Source organism: Mycteria americana, chromosome 3, assembly GCF_035582795.1.
Source record: "Mycteria americana isolate JAX WOST 10 ecotype Jacksonville Zoo and Gardens chromosome 3, USCA_MyAme_1.0, whole genome shotgun sequence".
Taxonomy (NCBI): Eukaryota; Metazoa; Chordata; class Aves; order Ciconiiformes; family Ciconiidae; genus Mycteria; species Mycteria americana.
This window is the reverse complement of record NC_134367.1, coordinates 111,162,273-111,175,773: the sequence shown is the minus strand read 5'-3', so window position 1 is coordinate 111,175,773 and position 13,501 is coordinate 111,162,273. Positions and strand designations below refer to the sequence as shown.

The 13,501-nt window shown below is 41.1% G+C and overlaps 1 protein-coding gene across 3 annotated transcripts in view; it reads right to left on the bottom strand.

Annotated features, from left to right (window-relative positions):
• ALK (ALK receptor tyrosine kinase) overlaps positions 1–13,501 on the bottom strand; it is a 316,680-nt gene that overhangs the window by 32,291 nt on the left and 270,888 nt on the right. For all 3 annotated transcript variants that reach the window (XM_075496570.1, XM_075496567.1, XM_075496568.1), the window contains 2 exons: positions 5,363–5,525; positions 741–891 (listed from right to left, as the gene is read on the bottom strand). In XM_075496570.1, coding sequence (XP_075352685.1) covers positions 741–891; positions 5,363–5,525 — 314 coding nt within the window. The remainder of the gene's footprint in view (positions 1–740; positions 892–5,362; positions 5,526–13,501) is intronic.

Genomic DNA, 13,501 nt, shown 5'->3' with positions numbered 1-13,501 from the left:
TTCTCTGCTGTAACAAGACTGCTAAGCTTTCATCTCTTGGATGCCAGCCATTAACAGCTGGGAAATGCACAGCATTTAAATGTCCAGCTCAAACCTGTAGGTGAAATTTCATCAGATAATGCTTAGTTTCCTCCATAAGAATCTCCTATTCTCTCATCCTCTAAAGAATACTAAACGATTCATAGGTTATTGTGCCTGCAAATGGTGGAAGTTGCACCTTTCTGTCAAGGCCTTTGCAGCAACGATTGGTTAGTAACACAGAAATCAGGACTGACTCAGCAGTGACTAATTTGTCTCTCCTATTCCCATACAGAGAATAACCAAACAGGCCCTGTGAGGTGAGTGTCTCCAGAGTTGCAGGGTACTGTGATAATGGCAGGGCTGGGCTCAACAGCGGAGCAAAGACAAAGCCCTGTGAAGTCAGCCTTGAAGACTGATCTCCAGAGGAAAGGAAGGCAGGGTTGTCTTTTCTCTCTGAAACCCACACAGATGCTCTGAGATATGCAGATCAATCAGGAACCTGGAGCGTATTATCAATGGGGCCTGAACGTTGAAGAGGAAGTGAGCACAGTGACATGGTACTTCATCTTTTCGCACTCATGCCCCCCCGTAAAACTGTAGCTATCCCTTGAACCATATAACCCAAAACCCCTCAAGGACAACAGTTTTCTCTGTAAACAGACAAAACTCCATGGACTTGTAGAAGGGATTAAGACAAAACAGAAAGAGCAATCACTTACACTAGGACAAGCATCTTCTCCTTGTTGTCCCACCAAGATGTACAAAGTATCATCCTTCTGGAGGTCAAAAATTCCCAGCACAGACACGCCGTGGGACCGCACCATGGTGTTCTTCCCTCCTTTCCCACCAGCAGCTCCATAGCCTGAGATACTGCAGGAAAAAGAACACAAGAGCCTGGCACCTGAGTTGTCCCAGACAGGTGGAAGGTAGTACAAACCACTTCTGGGCACCGAGTGTTTTGCACACCTGAACTGTACACAGGGTCACAGGGCTGTGCCCTGAAGACCTGACACTCTAAATAAATCTAAATCCAAAGCTTGAAGACTGTGGTTCTCTGCTTTACATGGAACTATGAACTTGAGTAGTTATAAAACAGCTTCTTTCACATTGATTCTTGGGCAAACACTCACTGAGGACAGAGTGAGCAAGTCCCTGTAGTTTCAACCTTTAATGTATGAAACACATCTTATTTCCCAGAAGGCATACCCTTGAGAGGTTTGCAGCAAGGAAGAGAAATAACAGAAGCAGGAGAACTGGTAAGTATAGTACATAAGGCTAAAGAAAACATTAAGCATGAGATTGACAGGGGGAGATTTGAGAAAGCAGACAGCATAACTGGTCCTGGTAGCATGGACCAGATGGCAAATAGCTCTCCTATTCCCAGGACCAGAGAAATATAGGAGAGTAGATGGACACGACACTACCTGCAGTAAACAAGGAAGGCAAAAGCCCGCTGGCTAAACTCACAGTCACCATGAACATCTCGCTGTCTCCAGCCAGGAGTTGCCAGGTTGCATACACAGGCTGCTGCAGTCTCAATTAAGGCTCTGGGACTTTTATTTCAAGCAGTCAGGATTCAGAGGTCCTTACTGTTGTTGATGTACCCAAAGACTTGGCTGTACCAATGTATTGCTCAGCTCCTCCCTCTCCCTTTCTAAGTACATAAACAATTTACACACTGGAAGCAGCTTTTATCAAAGGATTTTAAAGCACTTTATAAAAATCATGATAAAACACACATCTCTGCTGCAACAAATGACAGAGTTACTCAACTTTCTGAGCAAGTAAGTGGTGGTACAGCAAGCTCAATTTAGATCTGAAATAAGCAGGTGATTCTCCACTGACATTAGTAGCTTTGCAGCTATTTCCATGAGAGCAAAATTCAACCTGGAGCATGTAAACAGTGACTGCACGGCTGAGAACACAAAACTTCCACTCGGCTTCCTACCAGCTACAGTACAGGTGCTCTGCTTTAACTCCTCCTTTCCTCTAGCACCTGGCTGGTCTTTGTCCAGCACAGTCCTGCATGCAAACAGGCTACAAGCAGAACAAACCAGCAGTGCCCATTGTGCGTGAGCACCCTAAACAGGTTGGGCAGCCAGCTCGCTTTCAGCCAGCAACTTGCCTGAACGATTAGCATGAAGAACTCACCTTGTGATACTGCTCTGAGGCAGCCAGCATGGAGCAATTCTGATGTTGAAGCAACTATGGAGCATCAAGTGGCTTATAAAGCACATTAGATCCTCGCAATGTGACATGATTATGTTCATGCCACTGCTGATAACCAAAGCAATCATTCCTCAGTAAGGGTGCACTGGAGCCAGCAGAAAAAGTGATGGACACAGCACTGGGCTACCCTGAACAGATGCTGCATAAATCTGAAGACTGAGTTGATTTGCTGTAGAATTTTGTAATGGCTAATGAGGTGCACTATCAGGCACAGCAAGCTGGCAGGGCTAATCGGCTGCAATTAGGGGCCATATTTTTCTGCCTATGAACAGATTTTGCATGCAAGCAATGACGTCAGGAAGTTCAGGAGAACCCATTTTGGCCTCATTCAAAGGCTGCAGACAAATTAAAACCAGTAGATTCAGGTGACAGTCATTCCCTATTCAAAATGGGTGTCACTTTTTAAACAGCTGGGTTATCTTGACTTCAAGTTTTAGCAGGATGCCCTTCCTTAGGCACAACTTTCTTTTACAGGAGAAATCCATTTAACCATATTGGCCCTGAAGAAAGATTCAGACCACCCTGAGCAGATATAACCAGAATACAGAACACCTTTCACTGTCTTCCTCCTTTTCTTTTACTATGATACTTGTCGGAACTGAAAAAGAAAACTGCATCTTCAGGAAGGATCAGGATGAGCAGAGTGCACTGGCTGTGCAAACCAGGGCTGGAGAAAAAAAATCCACCTCTAGGTAGACAGGTCATGGGAAACACTGGAGCTGGTTTTGAGAATATGAGAAAATGCAGTACCCTAGGCTGGCCAACTTAGAAGGACAACTTTTTGCATTCCACTGTGCTGTGTTCTTGTGCCACCTTATAAGAAGGGACCAGAGAAAAGAGAAGACAGTGGAATTGACAACAAATGGGGCACTCAGCAAAATGGACCAAAGACTCTTCCTTTAAAAATGGAAAGAATTTGGATAATGGATAGTAATGTGTAATTTATTACAGTTCACTTCTCTCATACTTATCATAGGCCTAAATATGGGATGACAAGACCTTCTGAATGCTTAGAAGGAAATCTGAAAAGAAAAATATTCTTTTATATTGCCTAACTCTATTGTTATACAATGTGCAGTCCCGTGGGAGCAAACCAGATGATTTTGTCCATATCAGCATTGGAGCATGTAGGACTCCAGTCTTCAAATGAAGCTGCCTACAGTGTGTGGCAGCCTACCCAGACCTTCACAGATGGTGGGGTTTTCTGGGTGTGGTTAGCTTGTGCTAGTAGAGTGTTGTGCAAAGTTGAATTTTCTGTCTTTGCATTTTAGTAATGCCTATTCTGCCTCGTGTTCACAGTATCTATATCCCTCTTGTGCAATTATCAGGAATGTAACTCATGGCTCTACATTACACAGTGTAAAACGCGCTGATATGGCATAACAACAGCTTTCTTACGAGCCAAACAGACAGCTGGAGGATTTTATCTCTGGGTCAGGTACATTGGAGATGGCTATCAGGCTAACTTACAGGACCCACAGTGCAGCAGGCCTGTAGGGGAGAGCTAAATACAGGCAGTGGGTCCAGGCTCTGGGAAGCCCTAGAATTGGTATTGCAACTTGACATTTTCCTAGGGCTATGCTATACTGGGGGACTCTGCTGCCCCTTCAGCAGCCCAGAATCAGGAAGATGTCAAGTTAATTTAAGCCCGCAATTGCCGCCTCCTTTCCCCAGGCTGTGAATTCTCTACTATAGCCTTAAGAGGTGCAGAAGAGAATGTCATCCATTTATGTATAGGTTACCAAGGATATTAGCCATCTATTATCTATACAGAACCTAAAAGTCTGCTAGGTCATTTATAGGACTTAAATAGACAGGTCCTCCCTATAGAACCTGTGGTTTTTGTTGTGTAGCAAAAATCAGCCTACAATTGCGCTGGAATTCTGGCTCTTCTTGGGCTGTGATATTAAAGAAATGACAATGTTGGAAGTTTATTGCCTCTTCTCTTTTGGGCTATACTTTATAACCATATTTACTGAATGCCGGTCCTGAAAAATTCTGTTCACCTCAGGCAACTCATTTTTGATAGCTGAGTAAAACATCATTAATGCTTTTTTCATTACCCTCAATCCTTGTGATAATAGGCACTCACGCAGAACTTGCGCCTAGCCTAGCCTAGCCAGTTTCTCAAAACTACTTTGCGGTAGACTTCTGTTAGAGACTGACATCTATCCTCAATATTAATATTCGTTTTCAATAAAAAGAAAAAAAAGAAGGCGCCAGTAAGTTTTAACTGAATTTTGTTCAAAGCCTTCAGTGGAATGTTCTGCTCTGAAATCCATGATACCATCATTGGTTTCAATAGGGAATGTTGCATAAAAAAACACCACTAGACAGTCATTGATTCAGACAGTTCTGCTTACAAACTGATGCAGGTAATGGGTTGATGTTACCATTCAGATACGGTGAACTAAACTTCGACTGTACTTCTTTCCCCAGCAAGAGCAAAAAGAGAAAATGATTGGTAAAAATCTGATTAAGTAGCATTGAACTGTATCTGATGATCTCCCTTTGAAAACAACTCCACAGAGGGATTTAAGCATTAGAACCCTCAGTATCACAGAGCCTAACATTTAGGTGGCTGGCTTCCAAAATCAATGCTACAGTGGTAAGCCAGGCTTAGAGGCTCAACTTACCATGCCCAGATTCAAAAAAGTCAAGATGCTGAGCAGAGCTTGATGCAAGCTTTCCCATAAGAAATGCTGACATACGATTGTGCTTCCTATCCCAGGTGAAGAGTGGGAAAAACTCATTCTGATCCCAGAATTCAATGGATGGCATATGGGATATGTATGCCCCTTGGCCTGGGGAGGTCAAAACACTTGATTTTCAGCTACTTATAGAGCTCTCCCAACCTGTAACCATTTAGGGTAAAGATTTGTCTGCCTCAGACTGTTGCTTCTCTTTCTTTCCTTCTCTCTTTCACCAAAAAGTCGCATCTTCCAGACAACAAATCTGAGACTGGAAAGGCTGGAAATCACAGGATCAAGGAGAAGTAAAACCCAAGTAGATCTGTCCAAACTTCTGAGTATAGTACTTTATATATGCCTAGCAGCTTGGATAAGTTTCAAATACAAAGATGTATTATGACAATCAGAGACGGTTCCCTTACCTGTATGTGTTGGTTGCTGGTACTCTCCAGATCTGAATGCCTTGGAGAATCCCTTCAGCTCCTACAATCACACTGAGGTTGGAGTTCCTGTAGGCATCATTGCATTGGCTCTGTGTGGGGCCATAGGGTCCACTGGCACCACATGTTGTGAATAACCAGTGATCTGAAATGAGGACATATACAAAGCATGATGCGAACATCCAAAGATCAAGTAGCTGTTCTGCTCATTATTCACTCTCTCTTGTTGGACCAAGAGAAGAACCTGGCCCCTGAGGTATTAGCCACAACAAATACTCACAGAATTCTTTTAAAAGATTCATAGTGCTGTGTATCTCAGTATTTGACAGTTTTTCATCTACATCTCCTGAAAACTATCACAACTATGAACATAGCTTTACTTTTTCTAAGGCTCAGAAAGGCAAAGATCACAGAGTAGAGTAAAATGCAACACAGACCACCCAGTTTTGGGCTCTGCTGTTTGGGCTGTTAAAGTACACGCTCATAACCTCAAGACTGGTTCATTTTACCCTTTCAGTTTCTACAGACATTTGATTACTGAATTTATTTTATATGGGAAAGTAGCTGTTAATTAGATAAAAACATGTAAATACAACTTCATCTCAGTGATTAAAACATAACAATAAACTAATTGCATTTTGAATAATTATTTGCTCACAAGAGATTCAAGTTAAGCTTCAGAAGGTAAAACACCTAACTGAGGCCTGTAAAACAAGCATTCAGCTCTGCATGTTCTAGGCCAGATCTGCAGGTGTAAATCAATGGATCCCTATTACAGCCATTTGCATCAATTGGAAGTACTGGCCCTGTACAAATAGATTTCTAGAACAAGGCTTTGCTAATTTGTGCCTCAAAAATCTAATTTTTTAATTTGAATACATGATGCTGAAAAATGCTGGCCTTTTCCTTAAAGATTCATTATTAGGGCCAGCGCAGTTGCAAGACCACAATGCTCTTGTAAAACCCACCCTAACGTATTTGCTAGTGTATCAGGAAATATTTCATATGTAATCAAAACTAAGATCTAGAGGGTAAATAAGTAGACTAAGCATTTTTGGTGCACATTACATGTTTTATCATTCATACTTATTAACAAGCTAATATACACAATCTAATAAACTCCACTAGTTAATTCTACTGCTATTAAAGACAAAAGACTTGAAATACATCTAAAGAACATTATTTCTACAAATGATGTTAGGCCAGCCAGCCCTCCTTATGGCTTTCTCAAAGGGCACCATTTTTCCCTCCAGCTTCCACTAATGCAATACAACACATGCAGATTCTTTCAGCGATGGTACTAATTAGCTCAGAGCATTAGCTTGATCTGCTTCTTGGAATTTGGAGCTATTGTCTAAACAGATCTGGTCTAGAAATGATGGTCTGCATGTGTCTGGATAAGAGAGGCCAACAGTTCTACCACTACTGTTACTGGAGGTGTTCACCATACAAGGAAATACATTAGTTTAGCCAGGCACAAGGTCTGAATTACCTTTTCACAAACTAACCCTGAAGTTGAGCTAAATTCCTTCTTATAAAAAAAGTTCAATGCATGAAATGGATCAAATAATTTGGCAGGACTTTAAGAAATAAAGTGGCTGGTATTTCTGAAAAACCTTTGTAATACAGTCTTGGCTATGCTATCCAAGAAGGCTGTCCAATGAAGCAATGCAAAACTACTACTTTAGGAAAGCTTGCCAATCTAAGTACTGCTGAGAGAATAATCTCTTCCTTCGTACTGCAAAATCTATGCCACCCCTCCTCAAAACTCCCCTGCAAGGGTCCTCTAGAGATTTTGCTACTGTTACTTGTTTTATACGGATACTTACATACTTATTTTACTTATTTCGCCAATCCTTCTGCAATGGGTGGCAGTATAAACTCTTAAAATTAGTAGATGGCAAATGGAAGAATTCCTCTCTCCTCCTCTGCCTCCAATGGGCCCTCAAAAAACCCAAGAACAACTTGGGTAATTTGAGTAACTTTGGGTTACTTGGGTAATTTGGGAACAACTTTGGGTAATTGAGGGAAAAAGCACCTAAGAAAGCAAGGTCTAAAAGTTCCTAAAGCAAAATGCTTCAGTAGCTCCGATATCGGCAGTCTTGCACCAAAAGTTAATTATGTTTATTCTTGAAAAAAAAAAAAAAACCCAAACCCAAAGCAAAATCTCACACAAAATGGAAGATGAGAGACTCATTCTGTCAGCTATCACAGTGATTTAACATTGCAATATCCCAGTGGGCTAAGCCACCTGCACTGAAACATATGCTTAGTAAAGCAGGCAGGTAAGTGTCTTCGTTTGGAACAATAAGAAGCCATTTGGATGTCTCCGGTGAAACATCAAACATGTTCCCAAAGGTAGAAGCAGATGACCTTCAAGGGGACAATAAGCCCAAAACATGAGAGAATCAAAATGGAAAACTGGAAGTGATAAAACCTAGGACAGACCACAGCATGTGCATACTGCTGCTATGGTTAAGCTTTACATTTCTGATTTACTCCCTTTAAATAAATCTTGTTCCTTAGGTATCTGCTTTCCTGGCCTTGGCAAAAGTATCTCTAGACTATCACACATATAACACACAGCACAGCTGGACCTGAACTGGCAGCTCTTGACTCCCACTGGGCTCCAGGGAATCAATGAACTACTTCTTATTCCAAAATGCTTTTTAATGGCCCTCTGTTTCCTTAAAAGCCCAATGCCCTGGTGGAACAGAAGAAAAATGTCCTCCTGCTGCAAACATTATGCCGTCAGACTTTGAACTGAAACAACCAGAACAACTTTTGTATTTTCTGCCTCTTGGACAGACTAGAAGGGGCTCACTTCCAGTACAGAGGCAGTATCAGGGTAAGAGCAAACAGTGCTGGTAATTTAAGATTAGTGAATGTGCATCTAAGCTCTTAGAATCTGGCTTTTAAGAGCATGAGAGTACGGGGGATGAAAAACCACAGATATGTTATGCCAGGGAGTATGATGTAAGGAACCCGGAGATGACTGAGCACAGGAGGTATCATCTTAGATTTCAAAACCGATCCTGTTGTAACCAATACAGTGGTATAGACAAGATTATATGTAAAGCCTCCCAGGTTCTGCAGCTGCTGCAGTCATTGCTAGCAGACATATTTACTTGCTCTGTTCAGGTAGATGGTAGACATGAATGGGAGAAGACATGTTTCAGAAGTAGCAGAGCTGGGTAGTGACCTTGGCCCAAAACATTGCAGGAGAAGTCTGCCCCAAGTGAAGTCCATGGGGAGACTGCACCTTGATATGAACCAGCAAGGATTTCAGTAAAACCTACAGCCAGGTGTTGTGCGATGTCCTCATTTGTCACTGCTGCATTGACTTGCAAACAGTCCTTCTCCTGTTTATATGCACTTTCATATGTGATACTGAAAGCCAGTCCAACATGTAACAGTTTTGTCGCTGAATTAAATGGGACAGAATATGGCATGGGAAGAAGTCGCCCCTCATTTCAACATAATTAGGACAGATGGGTCTTAGTTACAATTCTGGATACAGACTAAAAACCTCGCGCTTCCCTCCCTCTGCTCTCTTAAATGTTTCACAAAGCCAACCCTCAATCTGCAGATGTAACAGTAGCCCCAGATCTTAAACCACTAACCCAGTAACAAAACAGAGTACTGCTCATCTTAGATAACCCACCAGTTCTTTTTTTGAGAATAACCATTCACTCCCTGAAAAGTATTGATTTTCTCCTGATTCTAGAAATGACTGCAGCATCTCATGAGCTCAGAGAGAGCATTTCTACAGGTTGCTGCATGCCACAGCAGTTTACAGTAATTCAATTTGAAGCATGATTTTGATCTCCAAAGACTAAAGCAGCAGCACTGAATTGAAAATCCTTAAGCAGCTAGGTGAGAAGCATAGATTTTTTCCATCAGTGCACAACTGTGGTCTGTCGCATACTGCACGGCATACCTCTCTTTCCTTCTGCAGTGTGCAACAGGCTAACATTGCCAGCACCTCACCCTTACATGATGGGAAAAAAAGCAGGACTCTCCAGTCTAAATCTTCCCAAACAACTAGCAGATTTCGGAAGTCTGTCCAACTTCACACAATTACAGATGCCTGGTTTCCAGAAAGAGCTGAGCCTTCCCATGATGAAAACTAACAGGTAGTGGTCCCTATATATTCTGTCATTGGCAGTTGTAAGACACTAATTAGGTTTAAAAACTGGAAATTCCTGTTTAAGGTGGGGGAAAAAGAAAAAAGTGAAGGTTACACTGAGATTCAGAATTGGGGTACTACATTTCACTGCATAATTTATACATCAGTTCATTTGACGGAATCCCCACTTTCACAAGAAATGTGGCAGAGGAAACATTTGGTCTTCTGCCCCTTCACCCACATGCCTGCCCACCTCAAGCTCCCTGGCAATCTCCCCAACACATTGCTAAGGTCCCAGCAACAACATTTTGCAAGAAATGCCATTTTGGCTCTATTAAAACAGATTTTAAAAAATTCCTTCTTCACAACTTTTCTTTCCAAATTAGATCTACTGATATATTTACACACACAGTCACTCATGCTTATTTTCTTTTGCACAGCAGAAATTCTAGTTTTCACACAGCTTGGCTAGATACGTAAAATGCACAGCAATCAAGGCACTGGATTTCAGCCACAGCAAAGGGGAGTGATGTCCTGCTCTTGGAAAACAAAAAGAACAAAAGCCCACAAGACTTAAAATGACTAATTCATTTGAAGCTCTGATACTACTTGCAGCCCAAGGCAGCACTGCTGCAGGCAATGCTGCAAATAACAACCAGCAACAATGAAGAGAAAACAGTGGAGCAAAGCCTAAAGCACGTTTGTACTTCTAACATAGAAAGCAATTTCACTGGCATATATAGCACATAAACTCCATATCACAAAACAGACATAGGCATTTTAGCTATACCTCAAGGGCCTAAATGTATTAACTGGCATTTGTCAAATTAAGCTGATGTGAACCGTGGTTCAACACATTCCAAATCAAAACTTTACTGTGATTTGAGAAAATTACCAACCAAGCACCATGCTACTTGGCTTATTTTGGAACCTAGACTAATGCACTAGTGAAATGCATCAGTGCTTTAAAACAATGTGTAGGCAGTTTGTGGAACTTGCTGCCACAACCTCTATTCAGGCTAAGAGGCTATCCCTACTTCCAACAGAGTAAAAAAAAAAAATTATTAATAAGGGCTATAAGGTCTCATGCTTTAGGGGCATAAGAACCCCAGTGGCTAAACTTCTGGAGGCAATTAATTCTGTTAGTTGTTCCTCAGGGAGTTCATTTTACTTCTTCCTCGAAGGCAGATGTCATCAAACTTGGTGCCATGAACAAGCAGAATGCTTGCTTCATCTATTTGTAAAAACATTCACAAGCTCCCTTACAATACTTGGCCAATATGGGAAATCAGAGGCTTACAGGAAATTGCCCATCTTAATCTTCACTAACATTCAGCAGCCACTGGCACCACGGTATGTGTGGAGGGACATACCTCTTACTGGGTGCGTAAGCACGCTCAGTTATGCATTACCAGTAATTCCAGGGTCACTCTGTGCTGAAAGTCTGTAGGCAAAATATACTACAAGCATAATTAAGAAACATGTTCAGTGATGTAAGGAAGGAAAAACCTTTCAATTTTGCTTTGGGTTCTGTTGTTTAGCAGTGTCCTGTGAGCAGTAATTTGAGATTATTACCTTTTCCAGGACTGTTTGCCAGAGATTAATGGGGCAGGGCAGGGGTTTGAAAGATGATGGTAAATGGCAGAAAGGTTGTGCTCCCAATCACAGTCCCTGAACTGTTAAATGTGTCTACACAATGATATTAACAGGATATAAAATGATCATCGAAATTAGTGAGTCTTGCCAGCAATACCAGAACCTGTTACACAGGTATGGCTCGACTAAGAGGAGGCCGGCTTTTCAACTATTTATGGAGTTACTATTTCTACCTCTGTCTTTCCATTTTCTAAATGAGGGTGGCAATGGAGGACTTGGACATGTTTTTCAGTTCAACAAGAAGAGCATCTGCAGTGATGACAAATGTATGCCAGATTGATCCTGAGTATAATTTCAAAGAAATACTCAAAGCTTGATTCACACTTTAGATTTTTCTTAAGTGTCCGTATAAAGGGAACACTATCAGGGCATCCTTGTAGAAAATTATCTGTGGTCAGTATAACAGGGCAAGGGCATTGCTGACTTTGAACAGCAATGAGAACAGCTTGTTTCTTGCTACCTTCTGGAGCCAGAAACTAACAAAGCAGCATGAAGAAAACAAATTTATTTTCTCTTTTATGTTTTACTTAAAGAGATAGTGGGGGTCTTCCATAAAGGGTGTTAAGTGAGACATGCTACTAACTTTTTGGAATTTGTTCACAATTACAAAGGATAGTAGAAATGCATGTTGGATAACAAAGACCAAGTTGGGTGGAGGTGGCAAAATTCTTTCAAAATCTTGTCTGAGATTTATAGCAGCTTCTGCACAATTTAAACTGCTATTCTTAAGAGTGGGCAGCTTTAAAATTTAGGTCTAAAACGTGTGAATTGCCCTGTTTATTTCAATTGTATGATTAACTCTGGAGAGCATTTATGTCAATTCAACTTTGCTATGTTGGGATCTGGCTGTATGCTGATTTTCAGTATTGCACCTTAGCTATTTTCAATCCTACAGAGAAAGCAAGCATAAACACTGCAATAAAGAAATTCATGCCTACATAATCTGAGATCGCACCATCCGTCTCTGAACATTTCCTATCACTGTTCAGGATGCTACTTTTGTTGTGGGGAGGGCACTGAGCTGTTATTAACTGTGTTAATTGATGCTTAATACAAAAATACAATTCTGCAGATACCTTTATTGCATTATGCCAACAGTTCAGTTAGTATAATTGCACACAAAGAGCAACCAAATGTAATTTTCTTTTACTTAATACTCGCTCCGCTGTTCCTTTCAGCTCCTTCATCTGATTAACTAATGTGACTCAGAGTTCTTCCGAGAAACAGCTGTGTAAGTACTCGTAAGAGGACTCTCCCTCATGCAAAAGACAAAATCTGTGCAACCACTAAGTGTTGTGAGGAAGAGACCGGAGCTGAAGGAAAGCAGTAATTCAGTCTGGATGAGAAAATGATTTGATGACAGTTTCTATGCAAGAAACCATGGTCACACAATGGCTGATGGATATGCAGATCAGATGGGACACAACAATGCAAGATTTGAGGGGAAAAAAGGTTAATCTTTTTGTACATTTCACAACACACCATTTTTGTACTGTGTGCCCTGACATGAGTAAGTTGTCAGTGGGACAGATGAGAAGCTGCAACATCAAAAGAGAGGCTATCCTCATGGCATTTACAGGCTATTCAGAAGCACCAGAAATCTTTAATTAAAGCTTGATTGCTCTGTGTCTTCTTATCTCCTTTCGCCTACTGAGGATCCTATTTTGTCTCCTCCAGTTTCCATGATAGTAATTTGTTTACCTAGAGTTCCTCATTATTGCTCACTGTATCTTTATATGCCTGAATTTCCCATATTCTGGCCTTGTCTATAAAAGGAAATTGCATTGGTTTGATATAAATTGGCTTTTTAATTGGTAGTTAAACTCCCTGTAGAGAAATGCTATGGTTTGAGCAGCTTTCAGTTTTACTTAAACTAATACCTAATCAATTTAAAAACAAAGCCAAAGTAAGCTGGTTTACAACAAAATAAACAGCGCACAGATTTAACCATTTCAATCAAAAATCCTAGTTCCACTGAAGTTGTTTCAATCTTCTGGTATACGCAGGTTTTCTTCCAACTTTTTTACAGGCTTCTTTTAGAATCAGGTTTCACCTGCAACCTTTCAGCAAGAAGCTGGCACATCAGCAAATAACATGTCATTAATTAATTGAAAAGGAAAGCATTTGCATTGCTTGGTGATCATCTATCTAATGGCCACCTTGCACAGCAAGTAACTGTGTGGCTTGAAACCTACAGGAATTTTTCTGTGTTGGTCCTGGTCATTATCAAGAAACTTGAAAGCGCACCACCACCACATTAGTTGTAGTAATTTGGGGTCTTATTCTCTACACAGTGCATTCATCATCCCTTGTATGACACATGACAGTGGTTAGCA